At 42.7% G+C, this 21,243-nt stretch overlaps 1 protein-coding gene across 1 annotated transcript in view; it reads right to left on the reverse strand.

Annotated features, from left to right (window-relative positions):
* Positions 1-8,235: 8,235 nt before the first annotated feature.
* FAF1 (Fas associated factor 1) overlaps positions 8,236-21,243 on the reverse strand; it is a 341,571-nt gene continuing 328,563 nt past the window's right edge. Inside the window, exon 19 of the mRNA XM_016120258.2 lies at positions 8,236-8,499. Coding sequence (XP_015975744.1) covers positions 8,416-8,499 — 84 coding nt within the window. The 3' untranslated portion in view covers positions 8,236-8,415. The remainder of the gene's footprint in view (positions 8,500-21,243) is intronic.

Below are 21,243 nucleotides of genomic sequence, written 5' to 3' on the forward strand. Positions count from 1 at the left end.
GCTCCATTAACCAGAAAGTTCACCATGGAGCATATAAGGCAGTACTACATCAGTCAAAAAGGAGCAGCACAGCCCAGAACCCATCCTTAGCCTCTGAAAGCACACTGACCTGTCTCTTTCCAGGGCCTCCACTATTTGGGATACCATGGCACTGCTGTTTCCTAGTGGGGCTCTTCAAATTCAGGGGCTGGGCTCTGTGTCCTCATGGCACAGTACTACTTTTATTACAGAGAACATGTTCTTCCCTCTGTGTCCATGACCTCCCATAGCATGTAAAAAAAACCCCAACTCATAAAATGCACCTTCTTTTTTAAGTGAAGGAACTAAGACATGTAGGTGATAGCTGTGCAAACCAGTTCCTCGCTGCTGCTTGGTATGGTTAAAGGCATGACAGAAGGGAGGCCTTGGTCAAGGTGTTTCGCTACTCTGGGCCTTAGTTTCTGCATTTATACAAGAAGGATGGGTAAAATGTGCTGTATCTGGACATGCTCTGAAGTGAGAAAAGGACTATGCAGACCCAGCTAGGAAGCTGGTGATTCCTAGGTAGGGCACTCCATCCAGGTGAAGCCTTGGTGCCCATCTCTGGAAATACGGCAAAGTTCTTGGCCTCCACATCTGGTTCCCCTTACATGTGCTTCCACTTGACCCCCTAAAACACAGAGAAAAGTTTCAGGAAGACTCTCCTTGTTGCCAACTCCTTGGAAAAGTCCTATGCAAATGTTACCAGTGTGTGCTCAAGTAACACAGATAACATTTCCAGGGGCCTGGAGACCTAAGCCCAGAGGGGCAGGCTCTACTATGATCTTATAGGATGCCTGCATTTTCTAACTCGGGGGTCTCAGACCATCAGGTGTGGTCAGGCCTGCTTATTACAGTGGACTCTGGCTAGAGCTCCTAGGTGGGGTTCATCTCTCCTCAGAAGACTTTCTGACCTCCTGGACTGGAACTCCTCTAGCATTGACTGCATGGCCCTGAAAGTGGTGGCCCCACCCCAGCCTGGAAGTTTCGGGCCAAGAATAGAGGCTGGGAATCCAATGTTTAGCAAAAAGCCTAAATGGTGAATGGCTGAGTCAAAAGTGACCTAATCTCCACAAGGCAAAGGACACTTACATAGTATTTAAATTAAATGCTGGCTCGATGAGAATGCTAGCTGGAAAAAAATATTTGCTTTGGAGACAGAGTATGTTATATAGTAGCTATGAGATATTGGGCAAATGATTTCACCTTAGTCTCAGTTTACCAGTGTATATAATAGGGATAGTATGTTCCACTTCATGGGGTAGTTTTGTAGTTCATTCATTCATTTAACATTTATTGTCTGTGCCCTGTGCCAGACCCAGTAGGGACCGACCAGTCACAGTCCACAGCGGGGAGACTTCTGTGTAAATAATCACAATAATGTGATATGTGCTCTGCTAGGGGCAAACATAGGGATTAGAAGAGGCTCCTAACTTGTCCTGTGCATTCCGCGAGACTTGCTGGAGAAGTAGTAGAGTGGAGTGGAAGTAGCCTGAACTCTGGAGGCAAACTGCCTGTGTTTGCATCCCAGCTCCTTGGTTTACTAGCAGTGTGACCTTGGGCAGATTACCTCATCTCTTATGCCTCAGTTTGCTCACCTCTAAAGTGGGGATAGTAATGGCTCCTACGTCAAAGGGTTGTCATGTGGAGTAAATGAGTTAATATGAGTAGAGCACTTTCTGCCTGGCACACAATAAACATGACATAAATGTTCACTATATTATCAACAGCTATTTGTCAAGCACCTATACATTGCCAGGCCCATGCTGAGGGACATAACAACAATAGGATTGGCACCGACCCTAGCCTTGAGGAGTTTATACCTCAGGTAAAATCTGAACCAAGTCTTGGAAGTACAAATTGTCTCTTATCTAAGGGGAGGCTGAGAAGAGCAGAAGGCAGAGGAAGGAACTTGGGGGCTGCTGACATTTTAAAGACAAGCAGAGCAGAATAACTCTGCAGAGGAGACAGGGGGACCTTTCAGAGAGGTGGGAGGAAAACTAGAGAAGTGCAGCGTCTTGGAAGGCAAGGGGAGGAGGGCATGAGAATTTGTACTCTACTCTGTCATCCGTGGGTTAGAAGTTACAGCTACCAAAGCGGCTCAGGAAGGGCGGCCTCCTCAACGAGGGAAAACTGAGCAGGCACGAGCTCTGGGCTCAGTTCCAGAGTGGAAGCGCAGCTCTTCTACCTACTAGCTGTGTCTCTCTGGGACAGTGACATAATTTCTCTGCTTTCCTAGTTGTAAAATAAGGACACTAATAGTAGTGGCCTCGCAGAGTAATTCTGAGGATGGCGTGAGAGGACAGAACGCCTAAAGCCCGTAGCGTTATGCAGCGCTCACCTAGTACTCAACGCCAATTCCTTTAGCTTCTCAGCAGCTCCAGCTGGTTTTGCTCCAGCTCCAATTAACTAACGGCTTCAGTAACCATTGGGCGCATGACTGCTATGTGCCAGACCCTGGGCTGGCTCTGGAAATAAACAGATAATTATGATCTGGTCTCTGCCCTCACAAAGTTCCTGAATAAGATGGATGTTATAGATGGAAGTAATCAGCTTATTAGCACATGGATATGTTTAAATTCAGTTAATAATGCCAAAATTACTGTGCGCTTACTATGTACTAGTCATTTCACTAGGCCTTGAGGATATAAAGTGAGTCAGACCTTTCCGAGGGCTCACAGTCTGATGGATGGGGGGTAGGGGATGGGGGTGGGGGTTTCAGGGGTGGAGGAAGAGCATGTGAACCAAGAATTAGAGTTTGGAGTGACCCAGTGGTGTGAGAAGGGAAGCACAGAACTCAAAATTCACAGGACAGACACTGGAGCTGGAGGGTATGTGGAGTGTGGCAATTATTGGGAAAATTTCTTTGGAGGAAGTCAAGTCTAAACTGAAAGGGAAGGATGGACGGGTGGTAGGAGTCTAGCTGTGACAGAAGAGCACTCAGGGCAGAGGGAACAGGTGCTTGGCCAGAGGTGGGAGCAAGCTAATGCTTTCTTCAGGAAACTTTAGGTAGCTCAGGATGCGAGGTGTTGAGGGCATGGCTGGAGATACAGCTGGGGAGGGAGGAAGGAGCCAGAGGACAGGGGTTTTACATCTAAGCCAAGTTTAGATTTTATTGGAAGGGCAACAGGAAGCCTCTACAGGGATCAAAGCAGGGGTGTGGCACGGTGAGGCATGTGATTTAGAAAGCTTTTTCTGGCAGCTGTGTGGAGGGAGACTGGTCTAGAAGAGAAGGGACTGGAGAAAGGGTGATTAGGATGTGGTTTTATAATCTGAGACAATAAAGGTCTGAAGACATGTCAGTGGGATAACAGATGAAGGAGCAAGGAAAGGATTTTTGGCGATGTCAAAGAGATAGAAGCTACAGAACCCTTCTTAAATCACTGCATGTGCTCAAAAATAAAAGGCATTGCTTAAGTTCTGGCTCTTGATACACTGGGAAATGAGTCATCTTGTAGAGATGAGTTTTCTAAAAATAAATGTGGCTTTACCCCTTTTTGCATCCACCAACATTTAAAAAATGTTATATTACTGTAATTATTATTTGCAATGCCTTAGTAACATGTCATACTTTCTCTGAAGGTGGCATTGCATTGTTGTAAACACAGCAGGGGCTTGGCAGTCAGGCCTGGGGCCCAAACTCTGCTCTGCTCTTTATTTGCTGTGGAGCTCAGGCAAGTCACTTCACCTTTTTTGAATCTGTTGCTTCTTCAAATGGCGTCAAGATCGCCCACCCCGCAGGGTTGTTGTGGGTTATATGAGGTCATGCATGTAATGATCATCCTAAGTGCTCAGGCAGTTAGTCTTCCTCCTCCTCCCTCCTGCCTATGATGCCCCAGGCTTATCCTCATGGACACCAGCAACAGTGACACTGTGTAGGGCTGTCTTGACCTTCCCCAAAGGGCCCGAGAGCAGTGTTCCTGAACTTTTTATGTCTGCGTTTCACGTTTTCTGTGTCTTCCTCCATAAACTGCCACTCCTCACTGCTGTCATCACCCACTCTCTTTTCCTGTTTTAATTCTATGAGTTTGTGGATCAGGCAATAGGTGTTCCATCTGCTTTACGTGTTAATTATTAACTTTTAATTCATTTAATCTTTACAACATTCTCAACCAGGTGCTATTATTATCTTCATTTTATAGCAAAAAAGCCGATGCACAGGAAGGTGAAATGACTTCCCAGGGTCACACTACTAGGAAGTGGAGTGGCTTGGACTAGGCAACATGGCTCCAGAGGCTATTATTTTTTTAACCACACATCATATCACCTCTCAAAACCAAGAACCACAATGAATAGTGTACAAATTATGAGTTAATACACTGAAGACCGAAGAGCAAGTCTCTTTTATTGGTGTTTCCTTTTAGGCCAAACTTTCAAAATACAGCAGGGAGGAGCTGTCTGACCAGATGGGGTTATTAGAGGTCATCTTTCAAGCAGATTACTTGAGACAACGAGAACTACTAATGTAGAGGGAGATTCAAGGCAAGAAAGCCTAGTTGCTGCATCTCACTCTCTTTGGGGGGAGGGAGGGTTGCAGCTCTTTCAGATAAAAATATGGCTTGATAAAAAAAAAGAATGGACAGATTCGACTTCCCCAATAGTCTGATGTTGTCTGCATGATGTAAATATTGGTTCTTAATTTTCTGGCGTCAATGGAGCCCATGAAGCATGTGATCAATACAGATTTCCCTTCCAGAAAAGTATACATTTAACTTTTTGTAGACAATTATAGGGGATTCCAGGATCCATTCTTGGACATGAAATTTAGAGGTTCTTAAACCTTTCAGCTGTGGACCTAAAAATCAGAGCCCAGGGCTTGAGTCCTGACTCTTCTGCTAACATTCTGTGTGACAATTAGGCAAGCCAGTACCCTCTGAGCCCTATGTGCAAAACTGGTATGATCATCTCTGCCCTGCTTCCCTCACTTCAGCGGGCTACGATGATGAGTGTGGTAAACAGCAAAGTGCTATCTGAAAGTTATCAGGACACTGAGGTTTAGAGAGGTTATTCACCTAAAGGTCACACAGCTATGAAGTGGTGGAACCAAGGTTCAAGCTGGAAGACACTAAAGTCTCTAGAGAGAGTGTGTGTGTGTGTGTGTATAGTCTCTCTCCTAGAATTTTATAAAGGATCAAATGAGAGAGCGAATGTTAAAATGTCATGTAAACTGTAAAGTGCAATGGCTATTTGAGTTACTCCTGGACTGAACTTAGGATTCCATGTCACGGCCACCTTTGGGAACTAGGACTGGGTGGCTGAGGGGCTGGTGGAAGTGTGCCGATCAGTGATGCTGCTCATAAAGACAATAAGACCCTTTCCCACATCCAAATGAACAACCTCCGTGCTTTCGGGGAGCTCTGCTAAAGCTCTGCAGCATCTTTAAAACCCACCCCATGGACTAGCACACTTGGGTCAGTGGTTCTATCTTTGGGAGTAGCATCTTAATGCAACTGCAAACTTATTTTACGTTTGTAATGTCACTGAGTAAAATTTAGAAAAACCTAAATCCTATTCTTCTACATTAAAAAAGATTCCATAAAAGATGCTCTCGGCCAACTCAGACGTTTCAGAGGAGAACATCTGTGTGTCCCATAGAACCGGTGGTATCAGACATGGCAACATCACAAACCAGAAACCTCCCCAAACTGCACCTTCTGAGAGGCAGTGGGAAACTGGCAATTCTTCCTTAAACCTTCAAACTAATGCTCCAAACAACTGATACTTCAAGAAACCCAAAGGAGTAAACTCGAATGGGGGTGGGGATGACAAGGAGCCCTGGAACTTTAAACCGCTGGGCATAAGAACACCGAGCACATAAGCGGGTTGACTTACTGTGTCTGGAGGCTGGGCTGTAAAGCCCAAGGAACCTTAAGTGTAGGAAGAACTGCAAAGGGCATTGCTGTTTCTGCGGTGATTGCAAGTCATTTAATGTTTTTCACAGAGCCTAACTTCATGCGAGTCATTTTAATGTTGTTTGTAAGAAAAGGCATAAAACTGCTGTGGCCTCATATTCTGGAGCTCAGAAGACCAGAGCGACACGAGTGAACAGCGAGAATGAGCCGAGGTCTTTCCCAGCAAGGGGGCCTGTAGAAAAGGATTTCGTAGGACTGAGCAAGGAGAACCTTCCGAAGCAGGGTTGACAAAGGATGTGTAAACTCCATACACGTTCAAGTACCATTTAATAACTTTTATGAAATCGGTTTCAGAGTAGTCTATATTATTGGAATACAGAAGTGGATAGGGGAGAACAATATGATGAAGTCAAACCCAAATCAGATGCAACAGGTTAAACATGAAAGTGAATTCAGAGTTCCGCCCCTCCAACCCCCACCCACACCCTTGCTGCTCTTCCTGAGTATGGCCTGAGTTCAGGGCTGTAGCTTCTCTATGGCAGCTACAGAACAAGGTCTACCTGGAAAAAGAAGAGCTGGTGCCCTAGTGCATCTATAGCATTGGAAAGGACTGTGTTGTGGAGCCACTAGGTTAAGAAAGTGGGTGTGGGGCTGGGGAGGAAGTCCTCAGGGTGAAGTCCCCTGCAGTGGGTCTCTTCCTCCCAGACTCCCTGGAGAGACCTCTGGGGCTGGAGAAGGCCTGCACCTAGGCAGACACAGGATTAGTTTCTTCTGAGAGTGTTCAGAGGAGATCCCTGGTTGGAGTATCAGAGAAAAGACACAAATGGAATTTTCCTGGCCAACACCTACTTCCAGGCAGAGGGAAAATGACCAGGCATATCTCAGGCTTCAATTAATCTTCTGAGAATCCCCTGATTTGGGCCAGGGAAAAAACTCAGCACTTAGACTCTCATTTAGACAAGTACAAAATGTTGAATCAGGATCTCAACCCCTAGGATAGGGACAATAGATGAACCAAAAACAGATATGGAGAAACATTCCAAGACTGAAATCATTGTCAGTGAAGGTATAAATAGTGCTTCCATGAACTAAGCTCCAAACCCTAAATACATAGATTAACAAAAATCCACATTTTCTAATCATCCCAAAAATTATTACATGTGGGTTCAGGTGACACGTCTTCTGAGCTGAGTCCCCACGTTTGCGCTCTTAAATATATGAAATGAGAATTTTCAGAATGAGATCCCTTTCATTTGAGATGGAAGTCCAATATCTAATATTAAAATATTAAAAGAATGAAACAGTGGAGCAATTTCTTTATCATAGTTGGGCTCAGAGGTCAAGGGGCAGCTGATCAGAGTTTGGCCATAGGCAAGGGGTTTAAAACACCAAGTAACAAGGTCCAAATTAGTGATGGAGAAGAGGGAGAGAAAAGCAGGAGAGAACTGTGTTCAGTGTACACTGAAGGACCAGCAACCTGGGAACTGGTACCCATGAGGTTCCAACTGCCCAAATGTAAACCTAACAGCAGCTTCCTGCAGCCAGGCTGGATACTGAAGTCCTGGTTCTGGTCCTTTTCACACTATCTCAGCATTTACATAGTGCATTTAAACAGTTTCTCATGCTGCAGTGGAACAGCAAATACCTCCTAGAGCAGTGGTTCCCAACCTTTTTGGCACCAGGGACCAGTGCTCCTATGAGAACCTAATGCCTGTTGATCTAGGTGAAGCTGAGGCGGTGATGCTAGTGCTGGGGAGCGGCTGCAAATACAGATGAAGCTTGGCTCATCCACCGCTCACCTCCTGCTGTGAGGCTTGGCTCCTAACAGGCCACGGTACTGGTCCGTGGCCCGGGGTTGGGGACCCCTGTCCTAGATGGAACCTGGAGACCCAAGGCAGCAGCAGTAACTAAATATCTTGCATATATGTCAAATGCAGTCCTCAAACACAACCTTATATCTTAGCAAAAGAGGTCAGAAAGTACCAACAAAAATGATATGCTTTTTTTCCTCCTACAACGTTTAATCTCCATGCCAAGAAGTCCCATTTGACTTTTTTTCCTCCTGCCTCTTAAAATTAGGTGACAAAGTAGAAATCCAGTTACGAAAATAAAAAGGCAGAGGTATATGAGCCCTGGCTCAATGTGACATATCAAATACACAGCATCCTGGTGTCTTAGGACAGACAGAAAACTATCCTAGACATTGTGGGGGAGAAGATGGGCACTGGGGAGGTAAAAGTCCTATTTCGTGATCACTCACACTGAACAGTGCATTAGTCATTGAAGGAGGGCTAGGTGAAGGGATAAGGGTGGGTGGCAGAGTTGTAATTCTCTATGATGAGGGTTGGGAACATACACTCGTGGATGGGACATTTTAAGTAGCTATGTTTATTATTACTTGTTTTTCCCCAGCAATCTTGCAAGAGGCAGAAGTGTGACATTGAATTGAGTGAGACGAGCGTGTAGGTGTGTTGGCAAAGAGCCCTTCTCCTGATGCAGGCCTCTGGCTTGTCAAGGAATGGCTGGTTCCACCGCTGGGCCGTGTTTACTCTTTTGCTTCAAGGAAAAGGGTTTCTTGAGGGAACAACTTTACCTCCAATAAGGATTTATTTGGGTCCAGCTGGGTTATCTAAAAAGAGAGAAAGCACATATTTAAAAGAATGGAAGAAGCACTGTCACCACATGACAATCAGACCCTATCCACGTACACTGGTTTTGAGCCTACCATGCACTGGCATGAGAGTTTACCCAGCTGTTACCTTATTTGATCCTCAGAATAACCTTGTCATGTAGGTGTTGTTATTCTCATTTTATAAGGGAGGAAACCAGGGCTCTCAGAGAGGTCGAGTCTTACAGTTTAGTAGAAGAACTAGCATTTGACCTCAGGCCATAGGTTCAGGAGACCAGACCTCTTCCTGGGCAGGAGGAGGTTCCTTGCCTCTTGTACAGCTCAGCTTGGCCAACAGAACAGGAGGCCCTTAGGAAAGGATGAAGATTAAACAACTGACTGGCATTCCTGGGGACTGCTCCGCTTCTTGGTTAAGTCCTGACAGGAGGGAAGGCCTTTTGGCTTGATGGGGTAAGAACTAAGCCTTTGGGGCTCACTTTCCTGTTAAACCTATCTGTGATAAAGTGAGGAACTCCCACTCCACCAGGCCCAAAGGTGAGTATCTCTTTTGCTGAGGGGAGGCTCCCTAGGGAGGCACATCACAATCTCCTTGGGCATGAATATTTACTTTGAAAAAATGAGTCAATGTCATGACATGACCTCATGTTTTAGAAATAAAAACCATTATTTTATAACATGAACTACAGAGAATAAAGCTGGACAAAATCTTCTTGGCTCAGTTGGAATAGGCTAATCATACAGGGAACCTAAATTAGGTTTATGACCTCTCAGGCCAGGGGCAGGAACACGATGTGGGTGTTTCCTGAATCCAAGAGTGAAAGAAACAAAATTTCCTGTTTAATTAAAAGGATCGAGAATTTAAAAACATCGGAAAATATTCGTTTAGTGGAAAGGACAGTGGGCTTTGGGACCAGAGAAATTTTGGTTTAAATCACAGCTGTGTTGGCTATTAGCTTTGCAGCTTTGGAGTTAGTGTCAATCTTATAGGACTGATGTGAGGATTAAATGAGAAAAACATATAATTAGCACAGTGTCTAGCACAGAGCAGGTATTCAATGATGGCTGCCGTGTGTGTGTGAGCAACTGTAAGGGTGGATGAACACACAGATAAATGGGGTAGCTTCGAGTGTGTGTGATGGGAGATGGAGCAGTGTGCTCTGTCAGATACAGGAGCTCTGGGCCCTTGGGCACAGACAGCAGCACCTGAGGTAGATAATCTCGTCCTCTGCTCAACTCAAGCCACATCTAATGAGATGGCACTGCTATCTTCTAGCTGACCTGGAACAGGCCCTTTGGGGGGGCCGCGTGTCACAGGCAGGCTGGTGAGCTAAAGGAGGAACACTATCTTCCACTGTATCCAGATGGAAACCTGGTATGCCCAGGAGGGTCATTAAGGAGACATATCCGCCGCCTTCAGAATCCTCTCCACTTATAAGGAGTGCAGAGCAAAGCTGCTCTACTGGTATCTCTTGGGTTCTGGGCAGATGGGCAGGCCAGGCGGTGGGGAGGGCCCAGCCTGCTGTCTGTCTTCCAATGCACTGGGGGGCAAGCTGCTGGCAAATGTTTACCCACTTCCCCAATTAACGTACAACACTGCGTTGGCTTCTGTCAACAAACAGAGCTATGCTGCCCCTACTTCTGACTCATTGGCATTTTCTGCCCAGCTGCTTCCGCTATTGTTCTTAATTAACATGCCAGAGCTCTTCCGGCATCTTCTACTTTGTTATTTGTGGTTTGTAAATATGATGTTTGCTGAGAAAAACCATAATAGTGCCAGAACTGTATATACTGGTGGAAAGATACAATAGGAAGCAAAAGAGGCTGACAGACTGAAACCTCAGGCCCAAGTTGAACCCTGCCTGAATCGTAAGAATGCAAGGTTAGAGGTTCAGAAAACACACCCAGTTTCCACATGAGAAAACTGTCCAACAAAAATTAAGCAATTTCCCCTGTTACTTTAAGTGGGAGAGCTGGGACATGAGGAGGAAACTAAAATTTCTTGAACATCTGTTATATGCCAGGCACTTTAAATATATTATTCCTTTTAATCCTTAGAACAACTATGCAGGGTAGATGGAGATGACAAAATTGAGGCTCAAAGTAACTACTACCACTTATTTAGGGCCACATAGGTAGTAAGGGTCTCGCTATACAGTGTAATGGTTAAAAAGAGTGATGCAACCTTTGATTCAAATCCCAGCTCTGTCACTACCTATATGACTTTGAAGAAGTTATACAACCAGAGAGCCTCAGTCTTCCCACCTGTAGGATGGGAATAATCACGGTTTCTCCTTTATAGATTGCGGTGATGGTTAAATGAAATCATGTTGGTGAAGCGTCTGGGCCGGAGCTAGTAAGTGCTCAGTCGGTGGTAGCCATTATTGGCTGGAATGCTGCCTTGGGTAGGGGCCCTGGTCTGTTTAACCTAAGAGTTGGAGGTCTAGCCCCAAAGCTTCCTGGAGTCCAGGTTTGCACCAGGCTGCCTTGCTTATTTCGATCTCAGTGCCCAGCAGAAGTGTTCCCTTGTCCCTTAATATCTAGACACCCCCCTTTGATAGCTTCAGTGGGGCTACACCATCAGTGGACTGCTTCTCAGCAAACATGGCTATGTTGGGGCTGTTCCCTCTGATGCCACAGATAGTAAGCAATTTTTTTTTTTTTCTAAAGGTCATTTAAGATGGGAATTTCAAAGTGAACAATTAAACTGTTCTGTTTCTATTCTCATTTGCCTGACGTGGACAAAGAAACTGTAGGGAACCTAAGGGGATGTAGGGTACCATATGTCTGCCCAGCAAGACAGTGGCCATACAGTGAAACCACCCTACAGTGTCCTGGGGCCCATTCAGGAAGGACATGGAGCATGTCAGGAGGAACCTCCTGGTAGAGAAGAGCCTAAAAATCATGTTATCTGAGAAACAGCTAAAAAGTGGGAGCTGTCTTCCTGGAGAGAGGGCACTGAGAAGTGATAGTGGTGCAGCAATGGGGACCGGGAGGGGCTGTGTCAGTCCTCTTTGAATATCTGAAGGACTGACAAGTGGACAGAACAGATGTTCTGTGCAGCTCCAGTGTGCAGAGCTGGGATTGGTGAGGTAAAGTCACAAAGAAGCAGAACTCAGCTGGCCAGAAGAACTTTTTAACAGAGAAGCACCTGCTGGTGTGGCTACTACTGCTTTTTTTTCTTTTACCCCCCCCCCACACATCCTATTCTTTATTTTTTTCTTGTTCTTCATCATCATTATATCATGGCAACAACTATCATTTATTAAATGTCTACCATGTTGCTGGAACCATGTTAAGTGCCTTAACTAGTCCTCAAAACTCCAAGTGAAGTAAGTATTATTATTTGCCATTTAACAGTCGAAGATACCATGGGTTACCTTGACCAAGGTTGCAGATAGACTAATAAGGTTTCAAACTCAAGTCTGCTGACTCCAAAGCTCAAGACAACTAGAATGCTTCTGGCCAACATGTGAACAGACTACTTCGGAGAAAAAGAGGTGGTAGTGAGGGTAGATGTGAGTGTATTCTCTAGTGTTCCTAGAAGCATCCAAATAGAGGCTTGTTTGAAGAAGATGGTGATGATAATGATAATAATAATGGCTAACATTTATTGAGCATTTACTTTACACCAAGCATATTCCAAAAACTTTATATTTCTTAAAATAATTTAATTTTCATAATAACCCTCTGAGGTAGGTTATTTGAGGTAGGCATAATTATTCCTATTTTACAAATGAGGAAATTGAGCCATGAGGCAGATTAAGTAATCTGCCCAAGGTTTCAAAGCTATTAAGGTCAGAGCCAGAATGTGAATCTAGTCAATCCAGCTTTGGAACCCACATGCTTTAGTCACAAGACTATTCTGCTAGTGATGTTGCTGAGAGTCGGATCCACACAGAAAAAGAAGGTGGATGAGATAACCCTGAGGTTGTTTCTGACGAAACTTCGGATATAAGATCTTCACTTTAAGAATGGCAAAAGGTCGGGGGTCAGGAAAAAACTCGTGAAATGTTTATAAAATACGAATACAAAAACCCAATCTGAGCTTCTGTTCTGCCATTTACTTGGGACTTTACTGAATTATTGACTTTCTAAATCAACAGAGAAACCCACCCTTTGGGAATCCTTCGGGGAGGGGAGGTATTCTCAGATAAGAGGTATGGCCTGACTGTCTATGTTAGAAAAGGAAAGTCGACCATCTTGATATTTTATTCATTATACTTAGGAAACGTGGATATATTTTCTCACTAAATTAACAATGCTAAATAGTCTAACCCTTTCATTTCACAGTTGGGTAACCTGAGGCTCAGAGAGGTCAAGTAACTTGGCCCAGGTCACATAGCTGGTAAGGTACAGAGGCAGTACTCTGCCCCAGAGTTTCTGGCTTTTGAGATTCTTTCTAGCCATACCACTCTGCTCCTCATTTCTTTTTAAAAAAACTACCTGAACATAAACATAATACTACTTGACTGGGAACTAACTACCTGAGGGCAGGAGCTGAGTAATATTAAAGATAGTAGCAGCAGCAATGTATGCATTATATTTTATACTTTGTAAGATATTTATATAAACATTAACTCACAATCATTTAGGGTAGGTATTATTATCAATCCTTTTTATTTTATTTAATTTTGTTAAGGCAATGCTTCTATTTTGCAGTTGAATAAAGAAAAATCTGGATCTAAAATTTCATAGAAAAAATGCTAGGTTCAACAAATGATGCTGAAACAACTGAATATCTACATGCAAATGAATGAATCTAGAGGCAGACATTACACCATTCACAAGAATAAACTCAAAATAGATCACAGACTTAAATGTAAAACACAAAATTACAAAATTCCTAGAACACAGTGGAAAATCTAAATGACCTTTATAAGGTACAACGACTTTTTAGGTATAATCCCAAAGGCACAATCTGTGAAAGAAATAATTGATAAGATGAACTTCATTAAAATTAAAAACATCCGCTCTGCAAAAGACACTGTCAAGAGAATGAGAAGAAAAGCCACAGACTGTGGAAAAATATTTGCAAAAGACATATCTGATAAAGAACTGTTATCCAAAACATACAAAGAACTCTTAAAACTCAACAATAAGAAAACAACACAATTAAAAAGTGGGTCACAGACCTTAACAGACCCCTCACCAAAGACGATATGCAGATGGCAAATAAGTATGTGAAAAGATGCTCCATATCATATGCCACTGGGGAAATGCAAATTAAAGCTAAGACACCACTACACACTTATTAGAATGGCTGAAATGGTGTATTTGATAACACCAAATGCTGGTGAAGCTTGGAGCAACAGGAACTCTCATTAATTGCTGGTGAGAATGAAAAATGGCATAGCCGCTTTGGAAGACAGTTTGGTGGTTTCTTACAAAATAAACCATATTCTTATCAGACAATCCAATAATCACACTCCTTGGTATTTACTCAAAGGAGCTGAAAATTTATGTTCACACAAAAACCTACACACAGATGTTTATAGTACCTTTATAAATAATTGCCACTCTTGAAAGCAACCAAGGTGTCCTTCGGTAGGGGTGAATGGATAAATAAACTGTGGTACATCCAGTGCTAACAAGCGATGAGTTATCAAGCCATAAAAAGACTCGGAGAAATCTTAAATGCATACTACTAAGTGAAGAAAGCCAATCTGAAAAGCTACATACTATTTGATTCCAACTATTTGACATTCTAGAATAGGCAAAACTATAGAGAAAGCAAAAAAATCACTAGTTGCCAGAGGTATTAGGGAGAAGAATGAACAGGCAGAGTACAGAGGATTTTTAGGCCTGATATCTGCATGATACCAATAATGATAGATACACATCATTATATATTTGTCCAAACTCATAGAATGTACAGCGCCAAGAGTGAACCCTAATGTAAACTATGATTATGATGTCAATATAAGTTCATTGACTGTAATAACTGTACCCTTTTGGTGAGGGATATTGATAATGGGGGAGGTTATGCATGTGTGGGGACAGGGGTTATATGAAAACTAACTCTCTGTACTTTTGGCTCGATTTTGCTCTGAAAAAATAGTCTTTAAAAATCACACTAGGTTGGATTTTTTTAAGGTTCCCAATGTATTTTAACAGCTTATGGTGCAAATACACTTCAGCAGTACTTGGAAATCATGCCTTGGGAATCAGGCCCGCTCTGTAGGTGAGGAAACGAGACCCAGAAATTTGGTTGCCTACAATCACACAGCATAACTGGCACAAGTAAAACCAAAACCAAGCCCCCTGACTTGTCTCCTCATCGCTTCTATTCTAACTCCTCCACTTCCCACAAGTGGCCTCATAGGGTTCTCTCTCACTCTATGAGTTACAGTCTTCAGGTCCAGTGTGAGACTATGAGTTACAGTCTTCAGGTCCAGTGTGAGAAATTGGGAAGCAATCAACCAATAACGGTTTCCCAAAATGTATTCTTACTTTTAGAGTAAAATTTGTATCTCAGAAAGTTCTAGCATCTTCAAAAGGAGAAAAGCTCTGTTCTCACATTTTCTCTGGTATTTGCCTATTCCCTTCTGGCGACCAACACGACCACTTTTTAAACTGTATATTGGCAGTACTGTGGGCACAGGGAGCCCCGCACAACCTGACTCACAGGAGTAACCCTTTGCCACACTGGCAGGAAATTTACAAGCCTTCTGTACCCCATGCAGAGAGCAAACACTAGAATCTCATCCATAGCCCCTTTCCTCTGCCATGTAAAAGACAACCAGGTCCCATCCTCTACATCAGACATGCCACAATAAACTTCCCCAAGTATATGAAAATCCACCCCTTCAGTTATGGACCATCTCCTTCTGCAAAGCCTTCTTTACCTGTCAGCCCTCAGCAAGCTCTCCCTCCTCCATATTCCTCTGTACTGATGGCCAAGGCTGTACACTATTTAGTGTCAGGATGTAAAGGGCCAGAACGTATAGGCTCTAGTTCTGGCTTTAGTGGTACAACTTTGGACAAGTTGGTTTTCTTCTCTAAGCTTTAATCTTTGCATTTAAAAAAGTGTGGGGGTTAGGGATTCAAATCCAATTCTTAGTCATGTCAGTAAGATGCTTAGAGCTCCAATTTCTTTCTCCATTGGGTGAGAAAGTGTTGTTGTAGGGGTTAAAATAGTCATCACAGAGCCTGACACATGGAAGCTATCATGATTTGATGCCTTTTTATGTCTAGTAAATGTCACCTGTATAGTGTGAGCTTCCCAATGGTTGGAATGGTCAAAGTATGATGTAGGGAGGGAGCCTCGGGTTGGATTCCCACTGATATAACCTCCTAGCTTATCTGATGACCATGGGTGGTACTTAACTTTCTGGTTCGTTATTTCTTTATTTATAAAATTGAATTTTGCCGTCCAGAATTGCAGTGAGTATTCAATAAGGTAAAATTTATAACCCGTGAAGCATTTATTTCACACTCATATTTCCACATGGAGGGACTCTTGGATGCTCTCTCTCTCACAGAGGGTGAGAAGAGACCTATCTGTTTGGTGAGTGTGGGAAAAGAATCTGGAGCCAACTTATTCTCTTGTTACAACATACGAGGGGCCTGTGTTGTCCAGCTGTGCCAAGGACTGGGTGGGCAAATCTGTAAGTTAGGGAAAAGAATACATCAGCAAGACCCTTGACTGCAGTTCCCAAATCACAATCTGTGATAAACCTTTTCATTAACAAAGGTGATATTTTTATTCCCACCTGAGTCCTATGTCTATCCTTTAATTGATCTTCCAATTAGCTTTGAACTGGTTAAGTGAAAAGTTATTTAATGGCCCTTAAAATTTCAAATACCCCCATAGCACTAAGGAAGTGCTTAACAATTATGATTCGTGGTAACTTGATACAAGGGTCATAGCTCTTTTTTTTCAAAGTCTGTTTGGCCTTGATTAGAAGATGAGAAAGTCACCCATAAATCAATTATAAAATACATTTCTCATCCATAATGTAAAGCTACAACAAAGCTTAAAGAAATGTTTCTTTAAACCCAAGTTACTTGAACACCAAATAAATGTGCTAATAAACTTCCTTTTGAAGAAAGTGCACATAATAACAATGACTACTTTTTTTTATAGCTTTCAAAGCACTTCCCTATACATTACCTAAACTTCAGAGCTATCCTAAGAGATTGGGCTAATTTATCCTGATTTTTACAGATGAGAACAACAAAGCTCACATTGTGAGGCAGCACAAAGGTTGCATATGTAAATTCCCAGATTATGGTAAAGCTGAATATATCTGCTTTTGGTTTTGTTCAAAATTAGCATTTACTATGAACTTGGAAGAACAACTAATCTTTTTGCTATGAATAAACCTATTTTGTTAGTACTCCATTAGAAAAATGCACATATTAAATATTACAAGTTTAAAAAATAATTATTAATGTCATCACTACCCAAAAGTTACCATTTATTTGGTATTTTATACGTGCCTGGTACTATACTAGTTGTTCTATACATTATCTAACGAAGTGGTCACAAGACTCCTATGAGATAAGTACTCCTATTATTCCCATGTTATAGATGAATTTTCTGAGATGAAAAATAGAGGACTTGCCCAAGATTATACAGTTAGGAAAGATAGGGCAGAATTTGCACCCAGGTTTGTAGACTTGCAGTCTGTATCTGATGCATTGCCCTCCCTTGCCTCTTAACTTTTGCTCCTACTTCTAGACAGGGGACAGTTAATGTGACCAGCTGGCTTTCCCTTGAGCATAAAGAAAGCAGACACTGTGTACTGTGTCCTGGCTCAAGCCCCTGTTGTGGTCTGGGCTTTGTTGTTCCCCACAGGCTATCTTTTGTTACTGTCACCTTGGTCCTAATTGCTAATTGCCCATTTTCTTTAGACACCTTTTGATGAGTTGGGAATCCCTAAAGAGGGCAGTTATACCCTCAAACTATCAGAGGGAGAATTTAAGAGCTCATCTTCTGGTCATGTGCTGATCAGGGTGTGAAAAGGCTTTTGTAACTGTAAAGTCTATTGCAAACATAAGGGATTACTAATCATTACCCCCATCGTCGTCACCATCATCTACGACAACACCACTTATAGCTCCTAGAAACTTTCCCTTTACATTTGATGCAAGTAGTGATGGAACCCAAAATGAATTTCCATTTTGAAAGGGTCCACTATGGGGCTACTCTGACTTATTTCTAGCTTCCTGTGTAGTTTCTGGATCAATGTCTCATTGAATCACAGGAAAGAAGTGGCACTGGGATGAGGGTTTCCTGAAAACAGTGACAGATGCTCCATTATTAAACTGTGGTAGAACAACTGGGGTTCCAGAGAGTGAGGCTGGGTGGGCTTCTCTGGCTGCAAAAACAGGGTGCTTACAAGATACTTTATTTTTTTTTAATTTTTTTTAAGATAGGAAGAAGGGAGAATGAAAAGTTAAAGAACAAAGGGAGAAAAGACTAAGGCGACAGAGGGATAGAAATCGTATCTTATAGGATGGCCTATCTGTTCTTTGTTTTATCACATTACAATAATGATAACAACAGTTAACATTCATTGGGAGCTTACTAGGTGCCAACAAGCACTACACAACTCTATGAGGGGGATACTATTACCTCCACTTTAAAAATAAGGAATAGAAGCTCAGAAAGATTATATAACTTGTCTAAGATTGCACAGGCAGAAAGTGGATGAGCAAGGATTTAAAACTAGGTCTGGCTCCAAAGTCTGTGTTCTTTATTACTACAGCAGATAATTTTAGTACCGTAGTCATACTCTGGACTATTAAGTCTCTTGCTGGAAAGGACTGTCCCTTTCATGTAACCCCACAACAGAGTATATAACCTCAGGCGTTTGGGCATATTTCATTCAACTTCTCCTCAAATATCACAGACCTAGTGACTGTTAAAGCTGGAGGAGTCTTTAGAGGTCATCTCTGTAACAGATGTAGACAGAAAAGCCCAGTGAGTGGAAAGAATTTATCCAAGCTTACTGAGCATTCATGGCAGATCTGAGAGCAAATCGGGATTCTTCATTCCCAGTTTGTGCCTTTGGATGGCCAGTTTAATGGGGACACCAACTCTAAAGTGGCACACTGTCAGGGAGATCCTAAACAGCACACAAAAGATGTGACCCTCTCGTTGCATTGGTATCCTTGATGGTGGCTTTGGTCACTATACTATTAAATAATGAAGTTAGTGGGGAAGGCCCGGAGGGAGTAGAGGGGCTTCTCTCAAGAGGGGTATGGTGGGGGCAGAAAGGGAAAAGCCTCTTTAGTCTGCAGAGTGAATATAAAAAGCATTTAAAAAAATACAAAAAGTATAAAAAGAATGAGATTAGGCATGCCTCCTCATTCTGGGAAGCCAGCGCCTAAGATTAGTTCCTCTTGGGCTCTGGAAAATATGGTTTGAAGTAAATAAAAGGAAGTCCTTCTTTACATAGTGCTTTGCAAGCTCAATGTACCTGACAGTGTAATACAGGATATAGGCAAATTCATAAATGAGGATTCATGAATGTGGCAAGACGCTGGCCTCCTCATCCCTGGGAGCAGCCAGAATCATCAGGGCTGGGATGTCTCTGACTCTGAGCAATCTGGTATGGTTACCCCAATGAGGCCCACAAACATTTTCAATGTGTGCAGTAATCTGAAAAAGGTCGGGAAGCACTACTCTAGGGGACATGCCTTACCTTCAGAGGCTGCTGTCATAGAGGGCTGCAAAAGGTCCTTGTATAAAAGGTTCTTAAGATATCTGATAAAAGATTGGTCCATAATACTAACTACTGGAGAGAAACCTGTTAACTAGTTAATTTCAGAACTGCTACCTCAGCTTGAAAACCTTCTGAGAAACTCTGACTATTGTCTGCCTAGAGCTTCACCACTGGACATGGATTAAGTACTAATTAGGGAGGAGGTAAGAAAGAGCACTAGTGGGTTTCGAATCCTAGTTCTGCGTGTATGCTCTTGAGCAAATCATTTAACCTCCAGAAGACCCAAATTTCTAATCTGTAAGCTGGTGTCTATATCACCCAACACCTAATATGCTCTAACAGGCCATTTCTCTCTGGGTCTCTCCTTGACACTGCTATCTGAGAGGGAGCTGAACAAAATACCTAATCCTGTCTCTCCCCTACTTAAAATTCTTAAATGGTTCCTTAGGGCAACAGGATAGGCCCCTTTTGCTTTGGCCTCATTTTCCTAATTTGTAAAAGGGTGGTGTTTTTGGCAAGGCTCATAGCAGCCTATAATGGAAGACAAGGCTGAAAAGACAGTTTGGAGATAGATCATGAAGGGCTCGAATGTCTTATTAGGTTTTAACTTCTGAAAAAACTTTTGTCCCTGGCTTCAGAGAGATCTGGAGTGGCATGCTCGATGTGCTCTTCAGGCAGAGTGGCTAGGGGGAAAGTGAGCATTTTGAATGGATTTTAATACTCAAGCAGGGCCATGGAGCTGGTGTGTGTATAACTCCGCACGCAAACAGCACTCAAGAGCTGGAGCTTTGAACAGGAGTTAAAAGAGTTGAGTCCCTAACAACATACAAAAGACTTGCCGGTGTGATTTATTCTGATGTATTTACTTATCCAATTACCAAAACAGCAGGAGATCATTAAATTTTCTAGTTACCAGATGAAGCACGTTCAATATCTTAAATGTTACCAAGGCTCTCTCTGAGCTATTTTGATATTACATTTCATCTGTCCAAAAGCTTATGAAACTGGAAAGTAAGAATCATGAACAGAGCAGGTGTTTTCTTTGAAGGTTGGTCCAGCAGGCACCTGTACAACACCAAACTTATACCAGAAACTCCCAAACTCTCTCTTGAATTAAAAAAAAAAAAAAAAGTACCATGATGAGAAACAAACGTATTTAGGAGAGAAGATGCTAAGGAAATGGTACTTGAAGGTGGCTGGGGATATGCATTTTACCTGGCCAGACTTTTCTTCATGCTCTTTTTCCATGAGTTCAGTCCCCATGTGCACAGAGGGTCTGAGTTCAGAGGAAAGGACAGGAGAAGGGAACACACATACTGTGGAGACTGCAAACCTAGCTCCTAGCTTTAGCACACTGCTTCTGACTACCTGCGTGATCTCGGACAAGGCACTCTGAGCAACTTACAAAGACAGAACTGTGTTTCCTGTTTCTACGTTTCTAGCTTCCAGCAAAGAACCTGGTGCTTTATATGCTCTCAATAAATGCTTGTTGAATAATCAAACCAGAGAATGTACATTATGGAACAATGAAAAATTCAAAGGAAGCCTTTATTAACATTTTAAGAGTTAAGTGGCAAAACAGAGATTCTATTTTCTTAAACAAACAAAAAAAAATGTCATATAAGTGATCCCTGGGCCTAAACCTTTTGAAAGGGTGGTCATGGTTTAGCCCCAACATTCTTTCTCTGAATACTATCCCTTCATAGACATTATGCTCCAGTCGATTAGAGCGGTTTGCTATTCCTCAAATATGTCTGGTGTTTTTCCTCCCCAAATCTTTGCTTTTGTTGTTTCCTCTCCTGGACTGTCCTTCCTCTCCTGTTGAAAACATATATTCTGTTTCGAGGCTCAGCTCAAATGCTACTTCATTCACAAAACCAGGCCTAAGTCAGAGCCTAAATGAATCTCTCCTGTTCCTTGTAACACAGTTAATCATAAGTGGCATCTTGTCCTATCCACTGGGCCATGGGCTCCTGAAACACAGGGGCCATACACGTTCAGTGTGGTCTCTCCCTCATGTGCCTATTCCACTGCCCTGAGTGTGGTCGATCTATGTTTGCTGCACTAATGC

This window comes from Rousettus aegyptiacus, unplaced genomic scaffold, assembly GCF_014176215.1.
Source record: "Rousettus aegyptiacus isolate mRouAeg1 unplaced genomic scaffold, mRouAeg1.p scaffold_m13_p_1, whole genome shotgun sequence".
In the NCBI taxonomy this organism is placed as follows: Eukaryota; Metazoa; Chordata; class Mammalia; order Chiroptera; family Pteropodidae; genus Rousettus; species Rousettus aegyptiacus.